Raw genomic sequence first — 21,940 nt, forward strand, 5'->3', positions numbered from 1 at the left:
CCAAACTCTGCGAGAAAGAGAGAGGATGTTATAGTGAATATCTTAATTCTCAGTGGTGTAACTGAATTTAATTGGCTGACATATACCAACAGTTTGGAAGGAGACTAGACTTTGGGTGGTAAGCATACCTAGAGTATACAGATGTCATATTATAAAGTGGTAATCCTGAAATTTATATAATGTTATGAACCAATGTTACCCCAATATCTTTAGTAAAAAATTTTAATGTAATAATAATACCAAGTCAGTTTTCTTCAATCCATTTTTTCCTCAGTAAATCATGCCAACTACAGAACAAATTTACATGATGAAAAAGAAAATGGAAATATCTAAAGAAAAAAAACTTTGCACTAAGAAACAAACAAACAAACAAAAACCAGAGTTGACAGTTAACAAGTGCCTTGTGTCAGGAACTCCCTTTGGTCTGGACACTGCCATCTGATCCATCACTGAGATGGTGGGAGGAAGAAGGCAGTCAGTCACACTCAGGGTCAAATTAAGCACATGCGAAGCACCTAGTACAGTGGTTATCATTAGCTATCCTTCTTGCTATCACGTGCAACCATATCACATCTGAAAGACACAAAATCCATGGTTTCCTTGATCACACAGGTATTGCAGGGATTTGAACCCAAGTTCATCTGGCACCCAAACTCTACCTTGTTGCCTACAAAACCCCGCTTTGTCTACAGCAGTTGAACTCAATTTGCTGAAAATTCACTTGACATTAAAAGTAATTTGGCAAGTCAAAGTCTGAGTCACCTAAATAATTGTAACAAGACTAAGCAACGACAAGTTGTTTTATATTCACAAAGAAAATGAGTTGCTGCCACACAGCATGAAGGTACTTGTATACTGTGTTACCCGGCTCAGTGTAAGCTTGTTTAAAATAGCACAATCACTTAGTCCTCTTTGTAAATCTAAATACTGCAGTTTCAGAGATCTCATCTGGGCAATCTACTATAGAAAGTCCCACAAACCCTCGATAGAAAAGTTATTTCTACCACATGCTGCTACTTCCCATACAAAATTTGTGGCATGCATAGTTTCTTCTAGTGAAATTAGCATCTTATCCTAATCCTTAAAATTTTATATCCTCCCAGTTTATTAAATGCTAAATCGAAATGACATTAATTATGAACAAACTGCTTGAGAAATCAAATAGGAAAATATTTGCAAAACCAGATGTTCTGTATCAGTATGATATGATTTCAAATCCACTTGTTTATGACAAAAATTGAAGTTGTTTTCAAGAGTGAAGTTGTTTTGATCTAAGAGCATAGTTGTTTTTATGAGTAAAGTTGTTTTGATATAAGAGTGAGGCGCCCTGGCTGGGTAGCTCTGTTGGTTATAGAGTTGTTCTGAGGTCCCAAGGTTGGGGGTTCAATCCCTGGTCAGGGCATATACAAGGCTCAACCAATGACTGTGTAAATAAGTGGAACAAATCAATGTCTCTCTCCCTCTAAAATCAATTAAAAAACCATTTTTTTAAAAGAGTGAGGTGAGCTCTCTCATCTGTTGTAGTTGATAAGCGCTCAGGAAGAAGCTTAGCTGCTGAGGGACTCCACTGGGGCTTATGGATAAGAATACATGAAGAAGCAACTATGACAGGAGACATTTAGATTATAAATACCAAGAGTTTGTGAGGGCTATTTGAGAATGTTTGGTCTGGGCAAGGCTACCCTATGCTGATCTAAATAGCTCTCCAAAGGCCTTTGGGGAATTAGCTCCTGCCCTGGCAAAGGTGACTCCTACCAGCAGCGGCAAAAGCTGTGCGGGGGCCCCACAAAGAACATCGTGCGGTTGACCCCGAGCCTTCATTCCCCAGCACTGTGCTCTGGCAACAAGACTTTTCCTGGTGTGCTGGCCGCTAGGCGTCAGCTCTCGGTGGGCCAAGCTGAGTGCCAACCCGTAAAAGGGACATGTCAACTGAAGTCAGACTTTATTCCTCTCGCCTCCCCCTGCCTGGAGCAACAGTATAATCAATCATTGCTCCAGAGTATGTTATTTCCTTATGGACTTATTAAGAGACACTATCCTGCATGCTACTAGCTTGTGAAATTCCACAGTGAACCTGTGTTAAATAAATTGCTGGCAAAGACAAACTCGGTCTTGGAGCATAATTTTGACCCCCAAAACAAGACGCCAGCATCTTGCGAAGAAGGTTGTATGAGCAAAGGCCTCATCAATAGAAAGAAAAAAAAGTCATGTTCAGGTAGGGTGTGTACCTGACAAGAAGAATGTAATATAAGGCTCAACGACTGGCCGGGGGATTTGGTAAATGCATAAGGGAAGCAGGAGTCATCCATTCATTCACTGAAGAACTGTCACATGCCTACTGCTTGATTGCCTGGTGGGCACAAAGGTGCCATCTGGTACGGAAGACAGACGTAGATCTATGGTCAGAGGCACGATGGAGGAGTCCCACTCACACCCTTTCCTTCTTGAAAGGAGTTAGGAGTGTTTTGTCCTTAACAGTAAGTTGTCCCAGAGTGGAAAGGAGTAACCCGAATGGCCTTTCCGGAGATCTGGAGGTGAGCACCATTCAAAAAGGACATTTGTGGGAGAAGGGGGAAGGGAGTATACTTCAGAGGCAAGCTATTTTCTTAAAAATAGGAAGGTCTTGAATTGCTCACCAAGATTCCATCCTACTAGCACCTTCACTCCAGAGAACGATTAGGGGACAAACTGTTAAACCAAGAGAAGGGACGCCTGCTTCATCCAAGAGGCTTCTAGGCCACAGCCCGAGCTCACAGAGGGACTGAGAGAGGGGGATATGCAGGAACCACCTGAAACTGGATGCAAAACTGCGTTTCCATCAGATTCTCAAAGGGCTGCGTGAGCTGCCTAACTTAAAAAGTCAGAGTTCAAGCAGAAGTCTGACAGGTATAGACTCAGATTCTGGTTCTTCTGCTTATTAGCTATGCGACCACCCAGACTAGTGGAGCAAATTACCCAGTTGTTCAGGACCTTGGTTTCTTCCTTTAGAAAGATAACGCCTAACTCATTGTGGGGCTTAAACCAGATAAGGCATGTTAAGCTTCCAGCATAACAATGCTCATCCACCCAGAAGGAGGGCCACAGAAACCTGCTCAAGCTCCTAGTATTATGAGGAATGAAATCTGAAACCATATGTACCAAGGACAATGACAGAATTTAGAGCCCCCGAAACACCATCAGTTCCCCATGTCTGCGATTTTGTAACTCAGCTCACAAACCTCCTCTGAGGAGCAAATTCACACTTAATTCCAAGTGGTCCTGGGCCTACACTATCTTGACAGATTGCTGGGGAGAGATCAAGGACACCTCTAATTCTCTCAATACTGAGAATAACATCTTGGACTGTTAGCCTTTACGTTTATTAGAAATGAGGTGAATTTAAAAAAAAAAAAAGTAAAGAGGCGGCTCCATTTCTTGAAGCAAAGAGGATTCCAAATTCTGTATTAACTTGCATGATGCTATATATTTATTCTAAAACTGCATGCTATCTCTATACATATAATTCCTCTATTTATCTATGTGGTTGGCTCCTAATTATCTAGACCGAATGAGAAAAGTAACAGGTAATCTAGAAATAAGGCGAAATCCTTGCGCATTCATAATCGGCTTTGGACTTTGGAAAGCCTCCTTTATCTAGGGGAAGAGGTCAATCTAAGATTTATACTTGCTTCAGATGGTTCGATAGATCTAACTAAAAATATCTACTGACCCATGCCTATGTGGCAATCTTATCGGTTTTATAACATACATACCTGAATTAATGACTGCCAGCCCGAAAGGTTAAAATGTTTGCAGGTAATTACACTTCTGCCTTACACATATTTCAGCTATTTTTAGAGTCCAAATGAAAACAGCTCGTACAGAAGGAAACGCGCATGAAATTCTTGAGGTCTACTCAGGTAACAGTCAAGATAAGGTCAGTGGATATTTGGAATACCTGAGACACTTAATTTAAAATAAAACACTCTGGTGGCCAAGAACACTTTCTAAAGTTGCGCTTGAGAGGAATGGCTTGCGTTATATGCTCGATTCCTCTCCGTTCCAACAAATCCCTTAGCCAAAAAACTTTCCCATCGGCCGGAAAGCACTATGAGACCAATCTGTTCAAAGTTCAGCCAAGTTGACACTCCCTTGCAACAGCAATCTTATCTCAGGGGCTTGTTAAAACTAGATCGTTTTCTAAATGTTTCAAAAGAATCCCCAAAGTGAAAAATAAAATAAAAATCTAAAGGGAAAAGTGCTTTTCAACCTATGTTCAGAACTTTGTAAATGTTCAACTTTCTCCAGGAAATAAAATCATACAGTGAATAAAGGCTGATTAAACGGAATTGCTGCCCATGCTTATCAATCCAAATTTTTTTAAAAAGAGCCTTAATTTCTAAACTAAGTAGACATTTATTCAGCGACTATGTACCGTAAGGTACGAGGCCCTAGTCCAGACAGTGGTGCCAGAACAGTCCTACTCGGATGGAGATTATGCTCTAAAGAAAAAAACTTCTGTGTGATGCACTTCAAACACAATTTAAAAAGCATTTCCTGAAGATCTGTGATAAACCGCAACACAGTAACCAAATAGCAAAGCCTATCATTATAATTTTGAAATGAGAGGCCACAGTAAGAACTTCTAAATTTTGCTAGACTTTTCCCCTTAGTCAACAAAATGCTTTGGAGGTCATTTTAGGAGGGGCTGCGTATTGAGCTCAACTTCACAACTGTAGTTATGTATACGTGCCGTGTACGCAGACAACCATGAGGTCCTGCCTCCCCTCTACCAACACAGGACACTCAGAAATGGCTGAAAGAAAAACTGCCCTCTAAAATTTAAGGTATAAAACTAACACACAAAAATCATACCAAAAAGCATGAAAAAAGCTGACTTCAAAAGGCTTTCAGGGTTTTGTAGCTTCCCTGTTTCCTAACGAGAGGTTTGAAAATTTAAAAACTCCAACCACATGTAAATTCAAGCTGAACAAGGACTTTAAGACCAAGGAAGGCTCTCTGTAAATAAGATTGCAATGAATTTAATTAAAACCCATGACAGCATGATAAAAATGTGATTATCAAACATAATATAAGATTTTAAAAGAATTCCTGGAAAGACATACCCTTAAAGAAAAAATATAAACCTGAATCCAAAATTTCATAAAAACTTTTTTTTTTTAAATCCTAGGGGTTAGGTGAAGGGCAAGAGGGAAGAAATAGGCTAATAGAGAAGTAAAAACCTACCGAAGCTCTGTTTTTTGAGGGCAGTGACACTGTACAAATTAATTTCATCTGGCATGACATAGAGGCTCAAAATACGACTGCTAATTTACAGTGGTATGCTAAAAATGTAGCCCGTTAGTAATGGAAGAAGTGGCACTATACTTGTTTGTGCTATAAGGACATTTTATAAACAAGCCTGTATTCTCTTAGTAAAGGGAAGAAACAGAGATATTTTACAAAAGAAAAGAGTTAATTTGAAGAAAAGTGGGTCAGTCACCACCACACGGAAATGGGAGTCACAAACAGTAACAGTTACTGAGAGTTTCCTAAATACCAGGTCCTCTGCTAAATGTTTTACCGTTTAACGTGAATCCTCACAACCACCAAGTAGATAGTGTTCTTAGTCTCAATTTAGAGATAAGAAACAGCGGATTTGGGAAATTACGTAATTTGCCCAAGGTCACACAACTACTCAGTGGCAGAGCTGGGGTCCTGGGGTCCAAACCCAGGTGTTTCTTATTCAGCTGGCAAATGTCTTAATCATGCTGTAAACAGTCTTCTCGAGAGGCAAACAGAAGCAGTGCCACCTAATCACTGCCCAGAAAAGCTACCCAGACTCAAAGGAACTTGTCTGGTCCGGGAGGCAGTACCACTCCCCTTATGAAGATATGTAAGGTTTTCAGGGCAGCCTCTGTTCTCTGATTTCAAGCTCACCAAGTTCTGGCTCCCAAGGGGCCTGCCTACAGGGAGATCGTGGCACACGTCCTCGAGGCCCTTGGCAGTTCCATAGCTCCTCGTTAATTACTGAACTTGCATCCGGTTTTACTGGGGTGACAGGGATCTCACTCCCTGCAGCATTGGTTTTTAAGTCTGACCTATAGACTGTGCCGATGCTGTTAAGGTAATAATGCCCCGTGGGAGTGGCTGTGCCCGACTGACATCCCCTTGTCTTGCCACCCCCACCAAACCCCTATAACATATGCTTACAATACTGGAGAGAAAATTTCCTAATTGCCCTTAAATTCTATAAAATCTCACACAGCCTCTCTTGAAAGTGTTGTGAAACTCAGAATGAATGATATGCAGAGAATTTTGACAGCTCTGAGAGGCTGTTGCTATAATAAACAGCAATGTTTTCCTATGAGGATAACTGTTTTCCCCTTTTTAAAGGTCACTTTCCATAGTTCAAATATGGTGAATTTAGAAAACAGTTAACAACCTAAGTCAACTAAATTGAATGTAAGCATATTAACCTTTGTTTTTAGGCTCTTCTTGTATTATAAAATATCTCAGACCAAATAAATAAATAAATAAATAAATAAAACTAAAAAACAAATATCATATACCTAAACATTCAGCTTAAGAAGTAAAATACTACTGATATAGTTGAAGCCTCTGGATACAGTGTTATAAGGGTATTATCCTGTAGCTCTTGTAATTGTCATAATAAAAGTGAAATGGTATTCAATTAAGCAAGAAAAGCAAAGACTTTTTCTCCCCCAATTTAAATTTGGGCAGTAGCAAAGTTTATCAGCCAAATCGACATACTACGATAATTCTGAGTTTGCTTGGTGGGAGAACAGTCAAAGACAACTTACCAATATGTCTTGGTATGAATCTTATAAATGATGTATGGACACAAGCTTAGAACAGGTGTTGCTGACTCAGGTTATTTCTGAACAGTCATTCAGTACGATTAGCCTTGGGGCTTCAGCCATCTGTTTACACGCTACAGAGCAAAGCTTCTGAAGCTTTGAAACCAAAGATTTGCTTATACACATACAAACTAAGTTCCTAATGATGACTGCCATTAAATGCTGGAAATGGTGGGACAGCCTGTGCAGGGGCAAGACATTTTCTAGGGGGTCACATCTGCTCCCTCTCAAAGCATTCTACACCCTTCTGTTAAAAATCATTATAAACCCACAGCTGCGTGAAGGTGCTGCTTCCTGAGTGTGATAACCTCAAATACAGGACAGCAGATTCTCTGGACTTCTTGACGAACAGAGAATGAAGGTAAGAACTGAGGGTTCAGTTCAACCTGTATTTACTGAGCGCATTCCATGCCTGGTATTATGGGTACAAAAATAAATTAACCAGTCTCTCAAGATGTTGACTCTGTAGAGGTGGTAGGCAGACCTGGTGCAGGAGGAAGAAATTACAGGAAAAAGAAACCAAAATAAGAGAAAAGGAAAAATGTGTGAGGAAAGTAAAAACGATGCCATAAATGCAAGGCAACAGGAGGCCAAGCTCTTCTGGGTTACTTTCGCCTCCTAGGACTGCTCCCCATCCTCTGTTCAATCCTGAGGGTCTGCTACATCTTTTTCTCTCCTGGACAGCCTCCTACCCTCTCCCAGCTTTGATTAATTAACTGACCTTAGCTGATGATTCCAAAATCTCTTTTCTCCAGCCTGGATTCTCACCTGAGCTCCAGATCCACACAGGCCTCTGCCCGCTCGACATCTCAATTGGAATCTTAAAGTAGATACTTTCAGACTGAACTCATCACAAACCTCTCTGTATCTCCCCCAAACCTAATCTTCCTTTTATGTTTCCTCTCTCAGCTATAGCCTCCACCTTTTACTGGAAACCTAAGTTTCAAGCTGGACCCCCGGCCAGCCCTTCCGCCAACACTCAGGAGATAGGTCCTGAATACCTCTAGATTCCACCCACTTCTCTCCATCCAAATCCAAATCCAAGTGACCACCATCTGTACCACAATTACTCCTTTCTAATCAATCCCCAGAGGGCTCACTCTTCACAAACACCAATCATATACCACACCCCTGTTTAAACACCCTTTGCTAACTTTTACCCTACCGCTTTCAGGACAAGCCCAAACCCTTTAACAAAACCCCCTGCATTACACGGCCCCTGCTCTCAGACTTTCCTCTCCCCACTTCAGGCTCCAGGTAGGTCACCTGCCTCATGTCTTTGGGCCCTGTTCAGTTCCTTTTTTCAGGGTTGGGGAACATCTGACCAGCGGGCCATACACTGCCCACAAAATCACTTGGTCTGGGCCCTGCCAAGGCAGCCACAGGCAGGACTCGAAATTCAATAAATCTAGGAGATTTTCATAGCTAATTTTTAAGTCGATGATTTTGTATGGCCCGAGAATGATGTTATAAATATCCAAATGGCCCCTGGTAGAAAAATGTTCCCCACTCTTGCTTTACTGGGACAGTCTTTTCTAACCCCTAATAGAACCACCCTGCTCAGATATCCTTCAGGTTCCAGCTCAGACATCACTTGGCCTGGGAAGCTTTCCCTTTACTGCCCCACCCTATTGTCTATAGCACCCTCCACTTCCCATATCCTAGCACAGACCAGGACTCTCTTCTTACTGGTATCAACACTAGGGTAAGCTCCTAATACATATGTGCTTGGCACTTAAGTCTTCAATACTGAATCATCCAATGATTGGATGGTCACCAGGGGCACAGTTTATCTATTGCTGACTCTAATAAACTACAACATCAGGGCATTTCCAGTTAGGAAGTGGTTATGTGGAATAACCAGTTTCTCCACCTTTCTCTTAATCTACAACCAGTGGGCCAAAGTATGGAAGGGTCCTAGGTCTAATTACAGCCCTATTCTTCACAGGCCTTACTTAGCATTTTCAATTTAAGGCACTACGTGGATACTTACGGACTCTACAACTTCCTACTGACTAGATGAGGGGTTTTCCAGGGCAAACCTTCCTATGATTACTACGACAGACTAGTTATTAGAGCTTGGCTTTACAAGCACATTAAATCACACAATCCCCCTGAGGGATCAGCACCCCTGTTATCCCCATGGTTCAGATGAGGAAACTGGAGTGCAGAGAGGTCACATAACTTGCCCAAGGTTAAACCACCACAATCCAAACTCAGGCAATATGTCTCTAGAATCTTGGCCTGGCCTGCGGAAGACACTGAATGCGGAATGAATGAATGAAGTCCATACACTGTCCTAGATCAGGATGATCACCATTTGGGATTATACTAGAAAAAGGAAAGTTGATCGTCCAATACGCATTCATATTTGATTCTGAATTACGTCTTGGGAGAACACATGAACATTTTAAAAACTCGGGCACTGTTCATCCTCCTAGTGGATACCCCCGAGGAAAGACCTCTTGTTCTGTATCTATTGCTTCCTCATGGGGCTGTGGGCTTGCAGGCTGAACTCAGGTACCGTGGCCAGGGCCATGCCTTGCCCACGCACGGCCAGCGCAGGTGACAGTGACTGAGGAGTAAGGCGACAAGCCGGCGGCCTTGTTTGCGGCTTACCTCCCGCAGCTCCAGCCTCTGGGCCACAGCCTCCAGGCTCTCCTGGCCCGTGCTCTCCACGGACAGCGTGAACTCCACGAACTCGTTATTGAGCAGCTGGATCCGGGCAACCAGGCAGCTCTTGCTGGACACCGTGTAGCGCCGGGTGCGTTTCAGCTTCAATCCAAAGGGCAGTGGCATCTTCTTCTCTTTTCAAGAGTGGCGGGGTGAAGAGGGACAAGCACCGCGGCGGACGCGGGGCGGTGCCCGGGGCGGGGCGAGGCTCCCGGTCCTGCCCGGGGTGCGGCACAGTCGCTGGCTGCTCACCCCGCGGCCGCTGCCATCAAACCGCGGCGGAGAATCCACGCGCCAGGTGCGGGGAGCATCCACGCCGGCGCTGCGGGGAGAGGGACACGGTCACACGGGAGCGGCAACTCTGGACTTCGCCTTTTTTAAAAAAATAAACATCGATAGAGCTATAGCCAAAGAACAAGCGTTCTCTCCCCGCTGGAAAGAGAAGGCACGGCCAGGGCTCGGGAGGCCGTGCGCGGCTGCATCCCCGCTGCGCCCGGCCCTGGGCCAGGAGGCCGCCCCTCACTCGCCCTGCAGACGGGCGGCAGTGCCAGGACTACAGGAGAGCAGCCTGGCACCATAAGCCCAGGGGGGCAGCTAGCACGGAGCGGCCCTGTTTCTATTTTGTTGGGGTTTTTTTCATAGTTAACTCTCTTTGGCTCCCCCAATACTCCAAACGTGAGGGTCTTGAGTCCCCAGGTGAGTTGACTGCAAAGCGCCTCCGAAAGAGCTACGTGCAAGCCTCAGCCCCCCAAAGGCAAACTCGCCCTGAGCGCAAAGGGGAGGAGTGACCCCTCCCCACCTACAGCAGCTGTGGGTTCAAAGGAGGTGACGCGCTCAACAAGCATTTGTAGAACCCGCTCTGCTGTGCAGTGACGTCACCAAGCTGGTTGATTTCTAAACAAATCGTAAAAGACCCCACACATGCTTGTTATCGGATTACTACGCGGCGCGTCCCAGCTATGCGGGGCGCCGCCCGGCCCCGCGCGTGGGGCGCCCCAAGAGGCGGCGGCCCTTCGCCCAAGCGACGCCCAGCGCAGCAGAGGCGGCCGAGGGCTTAACCATCCTGGGTTAACGGGGGGCGGACGGGGTTCAGCCCGCCGGCGAGGCTGAGAGCTCGGCGGGGCGCCCGGGCTCGGGCTCGGGCTCGGGCTCGGGCTCCGGCTCGACTCCTCCCGGAAAAGCTCGCGGCGTTGCCAGGCCAACGCGCAGCCTCGCAGGCCCCGGAACCCTCCGCCCGCGGCTGCGTTTCCCGACGGACGCGCTGGGGAAGGGCCGGCCCGGCGGCTCCCGGAGGGAACTTTTAAAGGTCCCAGCTCGAGACCCCACGGGTTTGGGCGCCGCCCGTTTGATTCCCGGTGTGGAGCCTCGAGCCTCCGAAGGAAGCGATTTACAACGTTTTGAATCACACCTGTGGAAGGTAACTCCCCGGCTGAAGCAAACGGGGCCCGAGCGGCAAGTAGGGAATCTGACATTAGCCGGATAAGTTTTTCCCTGTGAGCGAGTCGGCAGCATCCCGAGATGGTGCCCACCCTCCGTTTTCTTCTGAGCTGAGGCTGCCCCGAGGATGAATCGTTCAGCGAGGCTGGGCGGTGGCTGGTGACCCTGAACTTGGGTCCGGAACCGTGCAGAGGGGCAAGGTGCGCCCCCAACCCTCTCATGTGGCAGACGCGCAACCCAGGCCTCGGCTTCACACTAGGATGGAAAGAGCTGGGCATCGACCCCAGATTCCTCTTTCCCACTGACCCGACTGCGTCTCAGCCCCAGAGGTGATGGGCACTCGGGGCTGGCGGGCGGGGGGGGGGGGGGGGGGGGCGGAGCTAGAGAATAGGGTTCAGCTATTACTCTAGGCTTTGCCAAACATCATTTTGAAATTCCATTCCGCAAAAGCGTATTGCGTCTCTGGGTACAAGACGCACCGTGGGCATCGTGAGAAATCGAAGGCGAATCCTAAACCGTTGCTGCCCTTAAGGAGATTACAAACATGCTATATTTACGTACAGGGATCTACCTGTAATAAGGACCCAACCACGGTTTTCCGTCTGGTTTTTTGTTTGCTTTTGTTGCTTGTGTTAAAAAACGAGGAAGACCAGAGGGAAAAAGAAAACCGGAACTACCTAAAGCACTGTGTAAACAGCATTTCCTGAGTGACTTCTGTAGGTAAAAGCATGGTACTAAGGAGGGAAACAGAAAATAAATATTATTAGTTGTTTAGAGGGTGGTTCTGATCCACCAAGGTTGCCGAGTTCATCCCCCATCAGGGCACATACAAGAAGCAACCAATGAATGCATAAATAAGTGGAACAACAAATGGATGTTTCTCTCTCTCTTCCTCTCTCTAAATCCAATAAATAAATAAAAATTTTAAATAAGAAGATATGGTCTCCACCTGCAGTTTTTAGTGCTCTTTGCTATGTCAGGGTATAAGCTAAAGAGTTGAGCCAAAATGGAAAAAAATCAAGAAATGAGAACCTTAATACTTTAACTAGAAAATTTCCTGATGAGCCAGTAGTGTTTGTATAAATTTTAAAAGATCATATATGCATAACATCATATTTATACTAAATACCCTTTCATGAGATGAGTTGATGGATTTCAATTTTATACACAATTTATGGTAAATGGAAATAGGATTAAGTAGTGTAGATAAAGAAAGAAGATATTGCATATATGCAGAGGAAAGATGAATATTTGTATTAAGGGTATTCAAATATGGTACTCTTTACTACAACGATAGAACTATACATTGAAAGCAGTCGATAGGACATGATATAATTTAATTATTAACTTACACTCTGATTAAGCAAACACAGAGTAAAACTTTCCATTGTCCCTGAGATTTGAAATGTTTTACAGGATCAGGTATAAAGAAAAGCCAATGTATTCTCTTTTTTACTTTGGTAGATGTTATAATGTAATTGAAAATGTTGAGGGTGTGTATGTGTATCAGGTGTATTTCCTACGCCTACCCCCCATGATCTATCCATAAGAATAGCTCGCTTTTTGCTTATTTATATAAAACCTATGTTAAAATGTTTTGCTTACTCACAAATTTATCAATGATTTACACATCTTAATTTTCATTTATGTACAATATTTGCTGCTAATGATGTCAAAAAGTTATAAATGTTTGAATAGAGTAGAAATTTAGGATGCTTTTTGGAGAGCTGTTTCAGGTGTAAAATAATATGTAATAATTTGAAAAGTAGTTGGGTCTGGAATTATAAATTACCTAACTACTATAGTAAACAACTCATAATTAGCTTTTCAAGAAAAAAAAATAGGAAATACTTTCTCTACAAAATCATTCTGTTATGTAATAAAAAAAAGATATATATTAAATTCTGTTCAACTTTTCAAAAGACAGTCGGAGATATTTGTAAATTCATTTTAATGTTTTCACATTCCCTCTCAAAAGTTTCTCAAATGCACTTTAACCCTGAATCCTGGGGTCTCCCCCCTTGCCAATAAGGTCCCCACCATATGTAATTTTGCCAATGATGCTTTAAAATAAAATAATCACTGAAAGAGAGTATACAATATTTTTACAGTAATATATAGATCTATAGCATTAAATCAAACATGTTTCTCATGGACCAAACATTATACGTAGATACTCGAGAATAAAATGCCCTAGACACAAAACAACTATTTTCATAGTAAAATTACTGTCATATCTGACACTTAAAAAAACAAAAAACTGTCAGCAACTACTAGGCATACAGCGGTTGTCATTTGGAGCACACGGAGTGTTTTGAATGTTTGAGAGCATACGCTATTATTGTAAGGCTTTCTCAGCAAAAAAGAAAATAAGACGAGCATGCCAAGAACTTCTAATCAGGATCTGCAGAAATCACAAGTCGGAATTTGCAGACCCAAGAATTCTTTTTTCCAGAGTAAATACTCTTGACTCCAACAACCAAACAAGCCATCGCCAAACAGCCCTTCCCTGCTCCCCTTCTCCGCCAAGTGATCGCGCAAATTTCGCACGTAAAACTCCAAGAGGCACAAATATGCCTGAGGCTTTCTAAAGCCCGGTCCAGAACTAAGCCGCACAATCCGAGGAGTTCAGAACAGACATTCACAGAAAGACCCTCCTTTAGGAATTACTCGGGCAGAGCAGGGAGAACCTGGAGAAGGAAGACTTTTCTCTTTGTTAAGCTCCTGCCATCGCTCCGTAGCCGGGACGCGTCCTCCAAGGTGGCCCACGCGCTCCGGGGTCCCCGCTGGCGGACACACCCCGCCGCTCGGCCCCGGCGCCCGCACCTCCCCCCCACCCGCCCCGCCGCCCGCCGCCCCGGGCCCCGCGCGCCCTCACCTGCTCCCGCTCCCGCATCCTCGGGGCCGCGCGCCCCGCTCAGCGGCCCGCCTCCCGGGGCCCCGCGGCGCGGCCGCCACCGCCGCGCCCGCCCCGCGGCGCGCTCATGGGGCTCGCGAGCCTCACTTCCTGTCTCCAAAACCTCGGCGCGCAGACCATTCCCCGGGCGAGCGGGCGGCGGCCGCGGCGAGGGGCGCGCCGGGGAGGGCCCCGCGGGCGCGGCGCACGGAGCGCGCGGGCCGGGGCGCAGCAACGCGGGCCGACGGGCTCGGGACGCGCCGCGGCAGCAGCGGAGCGGAGCCGAGCGGAGCCGAGCGGAGCGCGGCGGCCGGGCCGGCGTCCCTCCCCCTGGGCCGGGCGGATCCGGGGAGGCGGCGGCGGCCCGTGACCTCAGAGAGTTGGAATGCGGGCGGCGGGGCGCGGGGGAGGCGCGGACAGCTGCGCCCGGCCGCCGGGGAGGGGGCGCGCCGCTGCTTTTTTTAATCATATGACCACTTATTTTAGGAGTTTCCAAATAAAGCAAAGCTCTTAATATAAATGAGGGGAGGGGGACATTCGTTCTGTTCCAGGGAAAGGGTTTTCTTCCAGCCTTGTTGGTAGGCGGGCTGTAAAATGCTGCTGTTGCGGGGGTTTTTCGTTTACTCTTGGACATTTCTGAAAACTCTTTAAACATTCGATTTCTTCCGTGCGTATCCCGTCTACGGTTATACCCGTAAAGAAGGAGAAACACTAGTACCTGTGGGTATCAAAAAAAAAAAAAAAAAGTCAGCACATGCAATACAAAGTTAGAGCTGTTAAGGATGCGGACTCCAGGGTCAAAGGGCCGAGGTTCGGATCTCAGCACCAACACCTGCTAGCTGGTGTGACCTTGTGCAAATTTCTTAACCTCTCTGTGCGCGCCTCCTCTTTCATAAAATGGGAATAAAATGATCGCTATCCAGTAACTTGTGTAAAATATATATTGTGTTTCATTTAATTCTAGACCCTACTAGCAATGTTTATTATTACACCGTATTATTACACTGAATTATTATTATTGCTGTATCGCAACACTTAAGCCAAGGAATAAAACGATGACCCTCACACCATCACAGCGGGGTGTTTGATCTTTCCTTGGCATGTGGTCTGAGTGTTTGAAGCAGAGAAACTTTTAGGTAAATTTTCACTTAAATGATTTTCTAAAATACTGTTGTTTTTGGAAAGCTTTTTTATGTTACATCTCTTTTAAATCTCATTTTCTTTTTCAACAGTTAACAGACACTTACTGAGTACTTACTATGCTTCCGTCCTGGTCCCGCACACAAAGGGTTCTGGCCTGGTGGGTGATAAGCATGCCTGCACACCGCACAGACACCGCACAGACACCGCACAGACAGGGCCTAAGTGGTGAGCGCCATCCTACAGGTATGAGTGCTTTGGGACATCAAAGCCTGGGCACGATTCAGTTTGGGTCCTGGAGCTAAAAGCATCTAAGATTACACTTGGTTCTAATGGGAAAAATAAATCAATTCTGTTTGTAATTGATATTTCAATTACAAAAGAAAAGAGACGTGAAAACGAGTCATTTTTCTGGTCTCCCAAGCGAGAAAAATTGAAATTCTGTGTGAGTCTCCTCCCTTTCTCATCCAGCCTGTCGTTAGGACCTGAAATTTTCTCCTTTGAAAATCCTCACTGATTTTCCTTTCTATCAGTTCTTCTTCGTCCCTCACCCATTCTAATGCAAACCCTCATCATTTTACCTCCAGATTACTGCAGCAAGGGTGGTCTTGCTTTTGATTTCTCGGTTTCTCTTGTTTCCATGCTAATACCAGGCTTACCTCTCTCCCTTGGGACCCCCGAGGCTAATTCAGCCTTTCTGCCTGCCCTTTGGGGCCTTTCTAACCTGGTCTCAGCTTCTCAGACCATCCTTATTTCTCTCCGTAATGGCCCCATCAAGCTGTTTCTCCTGTCCCAGACCACCCGCTGCCCCCCTGAGCCTTCAGTTTTTCTCCAAGCCTCCATTCAAGTCTCTCTGCTTCCAAGGCAACTTTCTAGCCACCCCAACCGCAGAGATGTCCACACTTGGCAAGAACTTTAAAAACTGTTTCATGAAGGCTCATTTTATATCTCTTAGAATTCCTAGGCCACTACTGGGCAGAGAGGAGGCACTAAATAAAAACTTGTTAATTGAATTGGGAAGAAAATAAAAGAATTTTAAAAATAGAAAATGACCTTAAAACCCAAGGATGTTAAATAACTGAGTTGAACTTCCTCCCTCGTAATCCACAAGTGTCATTTGGTGACCGAGGACTTAAGCTCTGTTTTCCCTCAACCATGTTCATTTGACAGTAACGTCCTTATGAGAAGACACTTGAATAACCCCTTCAAAGTGTTACACATAAAATTATTACTGGCTTGTGCTTGTATGGAGGGAAGTGAAGTAATTTTATACAACAGGGTATAAGTGAAAAGTCTCCTTCCCACCCTTCCTGCTAGACACCTAGCTCTCCTCCTGTGGGTAACCAGTGTTACTGTAAATCCTATGTATCCATCTAGAGATATTCTGTAGGTAAGCAATAATATATCTATCTTTTCTCCTATTGTTACCCGGAAAATGGCATATTATAAACACTTTTCCATATGAACATAATTGTTATTAAAATACATAAATTAAAATTTACAAAGGAAAGTCCTGTACTAAGAAGATGCTCTATAAAAGGGAAAGAAATTGTGGTTTTTGGTGGTGCACTGACTAATAGTTTATCAGGAGTTAAGAAATTAATCTGCTTTGAGAGCTTGGTGAGTACCTACCATACCTCACTATATAAATTACCATCCTCTGCAATAATCTAAATTGAGTGGCTGTCCCACCCTATAGAGAGAATGATGCCTGGGTGGAGAGAGTAGTGGGAGCCAGAGCTAGAAATGTGAAATCTCCTTTGGTCTCTGAACCCTCACTGTGGACTCTGCCTACCACACTCAACACCACCTCAGGTACAGCACTTTTTCAGCTGCAAAAGAGTGAGAATTTAGAGGCCAGATTCCCCCCCAGACATCAGAGAAATGATGGTGTTGGCAATAAATTTGCTCAAATGCACATGAAAATAGAGAAAAGCACGTCAGCCTCAGTAGCATACGTGACTGCTATGACTGTAATTCCCAACACTTAGGGTTTTTCATCCAAGGGCAGATATGCCATGTAATATCTACTATTGAACAAAATTTGTCCATTCACCCCGTATTTATTGAAAGACAGATGCTGCAAAGAGAAAGGCAAATAAGATGCATAGCCTGGTCCTCAAAGACTCACCATGGGAGAAACAGGTGAATATCTAACTCTAGTAGAGTAGGCCAATGAATCTACTAATAGGTATATATTCTAAGTGGAGTGGAAATGCCTGGTTTATTACTGTGATCAGCTTCTGGTTGAGTCTGGAAGGAAAATAAAAGTTCACTAAGCATTCAAAGGAAATAAGAGAAAAGCATTCCAGGCTGAAGGAAACACCCCCAGACCCGCACCTCTGCCCCCTACCCCGGACACATACTTCCAAAGGATGTGCAACATCCAGCGGGAATGCTGCACTGAGAGGAGGCTGGAGATGCCAGGTGGCCAGTGTTAGAGGACTCAGGGCTCCATGGAGTGGGGATTAGCACTCTTATGACTTCAGAACCTCTGCTCTGTTTAGTCATCTCTCTTTGAAACAGAGCCCAGGGTTCTCTTAGCTGGCACCGTGGTTCTTTGCAATCCAGTCTTCATTCTATCCCCTGAGCAAAATATGTCATTTCTCCTGAGCTGGACAGGCTTTCCATGCTGGAAAAAGAATTCTCATGGTTCAGCTTAGTCTCTTTCAAGCTGAAGGCCCCTGTAATCATTTCTCTCGGGGCACCACCACTAGCATTTTCCTCTTGATGTGATACAGTTTATGAAGCTGCATCCTCCAGTGAGGCAGCGGAGCACTGGCCACCCATCGGTTTAGTGGGGTTGGCCCTCTGCAATCCAGACATGTGACTCCTGAGATCTAAATGTGCGAGCTCATAAGCAGCCTGAAAGTCTCTCTTTCAATGGTTTTAAATGGATTGTCCCAAAAGTTAACTCTTTCTTGAATACATCTTAATAAAAGTTTCCCTATTCCGAATACATTTTAATGAAAGCAAGCTCTATTCTTTTAACATGTTCTTTCAATATTATCTAAATATTGGCTATGAATTTTGTACCTAGAAATGGAACAACATGTGTTTTCGTTCTTAGTTCTGAAAAGATGGAGAAACAAATAGAAACAATGTACCTGTCTTTTGGATTGTGAGTGTCATGAGTGTAGTCTTGCTCTCTTTGTGCTCCGGCTCCTAGCACAGTATCTGGCTCAGAGCAGGCATTTAATTTTTAATCAACAAACATAGTGCTGCTGAGAGCCAAGCATGGTTTGAAATGCTTCCCAAATATTAACGTTTCATCTTCATAATAACCCTCTGAAGGAGAAACTGGTACCATACTTATGTCACAGATGAAGAAACTGAGGCACAGAGAAGATAAACAACATGCCTAAGATCTCAGAGGGAGGAGCAGAACTGGATTAAACCCAGACAGCCTGGCTCAGGTATCCCCGTTCTCAGTCACTCTGCTCCACTGCCTCTCATCAATGTTAAATGAAGACATGATCACTGAATTTATCCATAAGGAATGCCTTTGTAATTTAGTCATTAACTTCTTTTATCCTACAATAGTTAATAAGTGTGTATTATGTGTTTGGTATCCTGAAAGACAGTTTGGAGAAATAGGGAGTGCAAGGAGTTTATAATTTTGTTAGAGAGGATACACACAGACACAGAAATAAAGTAAACATTACAGAGTATATTGTGTCATAGTAGCAGCTCCCACATACATGCTATAGGAATTCAGAGGGCAAAATAAAGATATATGAGATGAAGAGCCACATTGCAGACAGACCCTAGGTGGCCTCATTATTTCTGCCCCTGCTGTTCACACCCTATGTAACCAACCCTCTCCCTTGAGTGTGGGCAGCACCTGTGACTTGGTTGTAGCTAGTAAGTATGACAAAAATGAGGGGTTTTGCATGCAATTAAAGCCCTGAATCGGCTGAATTTGGGGGTCAGGCCATGGGTGGGCCTGACTTAATCAAGTGAAAGCCCTTAAAAGAGGGACCAGGTATTCCCTGAGCAGAGAATCTCTCTTTGAGGGCATAAGTGAACAGCGATCGGAGTCCATGGCAAGGAGCAGTGGGCAACCTCCAGACAAGGGCCAGGAAAAATCTGGGGCCCTCCGAAAGCTACCAGGAAATTAATTCTAACAACCTAAATGAGCTCAAAAGTGGCTTCTTCCTTGGTGAAGCCTCCAGGTGAGAACAAAGCCTGCATGACACTTCAGCTGCAGCCATGTGAGACCCTGAGCTGAGGTCTCAACTAAGCTGTGCTCAGATTACTGACCCATAGAAACCACAAGATCATAAATGTGTTTTAAGCTGCTAAGTATATGGTCATTTGCTAGGCAGCAATGGATAACTAATAAGGACCACTTCAGGAATTAGTGGATATGGGGGAGAAGGGAGGCCTTTAGGCTTACTCTGATGCCAGGGTTTTGTGATCAGGAACAGAGAGAATTAAGCTGCTATCGATAGAAACAGGGATGTCCAATCTGAGTGGAGTAAGGGGAAGATGATGAAGACTTCGGTTTTGATGCACCAAATTTGAAGATAATGCGAACGCCTGTAGTTATCTGGAATTTGGGAGTGGGGCTTAGGTGACAACTCAGGGATGATGGAAAATTCAGGTATTTTTAGCATAGAGGTAGGAGTTGATGCCCTGAGAGTAAGAGTTCTCCAAAGAAGGGGGTTCAGAGAGAAGAGCAGGAGGATAATTAGGTCTTGGGGAAAAGCCACCGATGAGCCTGGGAGAAAGAAGTCAGAACTAGGCCCAGGAGAACTAGGGTAGTTAAGGAGTCAAACAAACGACCATGTATGTGTGAAGTATTGTTTCCGCTGCACGGGATGCTCCATGTTCCCTCCAAGTGCAGTTATAATGGAACCGCTAGGGGGCAGTGTCTATTTCACAGGTAGAAAACCAGGACTCAAGAGTTTATCTATTGGGGGACCACTTTGTAAAGTATATGATTGTTTAACCACTGTGCTGTACACCTGAAACTAATACAAAATAATATTGAATGTAAACTGTATATGAAAAGAACTTTTTCAAGTTTAAATATTAGACCAATATCATACTAACAGTAAGTGAATGCTGCACTGGAATTCGGATCTCACGCAAAAGCCAGGGGTCCTCTTGCTGCATATTTAACTCACCCGTATTTTCCGGAGGAGAGTAAAATTAATAACTGGGGGAAAAGAATAGGGAAGAACGGACAGCTCTGCAAGCGCCCTGAAAGGAAGAGCGAAACCAAGGCCACGCGCAAGCCGCTGTTCTCCCTGCCGCCAGCGGAGGGCGCCAGACCCCAGGCTCGGCGGGCACAGGCGCGCGCAGGCGCAGGCGCAGGCGCAGGCGCGCTCCGCTCGGCTCGCTCCGGGGCGCCGGGACGCTGTGGGCGGGTCACGCAGACGGTGCACCGAGAAGCGGCGGCGGCTGTGGCCCCGGGGCTGCGGGCTGGAGCCGGCTTCGCGCTCCGGCTGAGCGAAGCGCTACGCAGTGCTGAGCTCGCCTCCCGCCGCGGAGCCATGGAGATCGGCACGGAGATAAGCCGCAAGATCCGGGTGAGGCCCGCGTCGGGCGGGGGCGGGAAGCCGGGCCTCCGCGGGCGCGCGGTTGTCAGGAGTAACGGGGATGGTGGGCCCGGCCTGGGCGCGGCGGCCGGGTCGCGGGCGGGTGGCGCCTCCTCGGGCCTGGGCGCTGGCGCCGCCTCAGGGAGTGCGGCGGGCGGACGGGGCCGCTGCTGAAGAAGGAGCTGCGGGGAGACGGCGGGAGGCGTAGGGGGCCATTGAGAGCCGTGCTCAGCTGCCTGGGAGCCGCTCGCGGGTCGCCGCTGAGGGGCTGCGGGGAAGAGGGGCGAGGGGAGGGGGTCGGGGGGACGGGGGAGGCGGCCGCCGTCGAGGGGGTCGGGGCGACGGGGGAGGGGCCCTGGCGCCTCCCCGCCCCCACCCGGGCGCCCGGGCGGCCGGCGGTGCGCACGCCGCGCTGTTGCCTCGGCGCTGCGAATGGGTTTGTGTTCCCAGGGCAGCCGTTCTCTCACGCACGTTTGTCTCTTTCCCCCCTCAGAGTGCCATTAAGGGGAAATTGCAAGAATTAGGAGCTTACGTTGGTAAGTTGTGTTGTTTTTGTTAGCCCCATGGAATTTAGAATTTGCAGCTAATTCAGTTTTAGTGAGTGCATTTTCCCCCCATCGTTATTTTGACTTTGAAGAGACCTTTTTCTGCTATCAAATGTGACAATCCTTGGATAATTCTTTTCCTCGCCATGTTCTTGGGTTTTTTTGCTTTTTGGTGTGTTTCTCTGTTTTGTTTTTTTTGTGTCTTTTTTTAGTTGAAAGCTCTGTATGCAACCTTGTGTGTGTGTTTTTTAACCCCGTCTTTTATTGTGGTGTTTCGAAATTGTTTAGCTTCCTCTGTTGAGGCATTGTCATATTTTACTGTCTTTCCTATTTTGTTAACTTTTCTCACGATGTTCATTTTTCATGATTATTTTGCATATGGGGCTTTGATGCTTTCTGGCATTTGCCTCTGCCATGGTTCAGTGAGTTTTATTTTCAGATCTCTTATTTTTTTCCTGTTCCTTTCTCTCTTTTTTTTTTCCAGAGAGAGTAGTGGAAGGTGGGGGGAGAAACATGATGTGAGAGAGACGCATGGCTTGGTTGCCTCCTGCACAAGCCCCAACCAGGGCCGGGGATCGAGCCAGCAACCAAGGTGCATGCCCTTGGCCAGAATCGAAGCTTCAGTCCACGGGCCAACTAACCACTGAGCCAAACCGGCCAGGGCCCGTCCCTTTCTCTTTTACCTCCCGACCACAGTGTATCTTCTTTCTCTTTGTTCTTTTGTGATTTATATAATTTGAATGTTTACTCTGGGCCGGGTACTGTGCTTAACCTCTGTATATGCATCAGGTCATGGTAATCCTTAGGACACTGGAAGGTAAATGGTAATATCCCCAATTGTAC

General features: G+C 45.7%; 2 protein-coding genes across 18 annotated transcripts in view; one reads left to right on the forward strand and one right to left on the reverse strand.

The window, feature by feature from the left end:
* PTPN21 (protein tyrosine phosphatase non-receptor type 21) overlaps positions 1 to 13,946 on the reverse strand; it is a 57,309-nt gene extending 43,363 nt beyond the window's left edge. Inside the window, exons 1-2 of the mRNA XM_081139144.1 lie at positions 13,849 to 13,946; positions 9,480 to 9,855 (exon numbers count right to left, since the gene is read on the reverse strand). Coding sequence (XP_080995270.1) covers positions 9,480 to 9,659 — 180 coding nt within the window. The 5' untranslated portion in view covers positions 9,660 to 9,855; positions 13,849 to 13,946. The remainder of the gene's footprint in view (positions 1 to 9,479; positions 9,856 to 13,848) is intronic.
* A 6,368-nt stretch (positions 13,947 to 20,314) lies between these two features.
* Positions 20,315 to 21,940, forward strand: part of ZC3H14 (zinc finger CCCH-type containing 14) — a 36,684-nt gene continuing 35,058 nt past the window's right edge. For 9 of the 17 annotated variants that reach the window (XM_081127720.1, XM_081127729.1, XM_081127730.1 and 6 more), the window contains exons 1-2: positions 20,315 to 20,543; positions 21,046 to 21,088. In XM_081127720.1, coding sequence (XP_080983846.1) covers positions 20,508 to 20,543; positions 21,046 to 21,088 — 79 coding nt within the window. In that variant the 5' untranslated portion in view covers positions 20,315 to 20,507. The remainder of the gene's footprint in view (positions 20,544 to 21,045; positions 21,089 to 21,940) is intronic. The other 8 variants (XM_081127721.1, XM_081127722.1, XM_081127723.1 and 5 more) reach the window with 3 other exon arrangements.

This window comes from Miniopterus schreibersii (genome assembly GCF_964146895.1).
Source record: "Miniopterus schreibersii genome assembly, chromosome: 1".
NCBI lineage: Eukaryota > Metazoa > Chordata > Mammalia > Chiroptera > Miniopteridae > Miniopterus > Miniopterus schreibersii.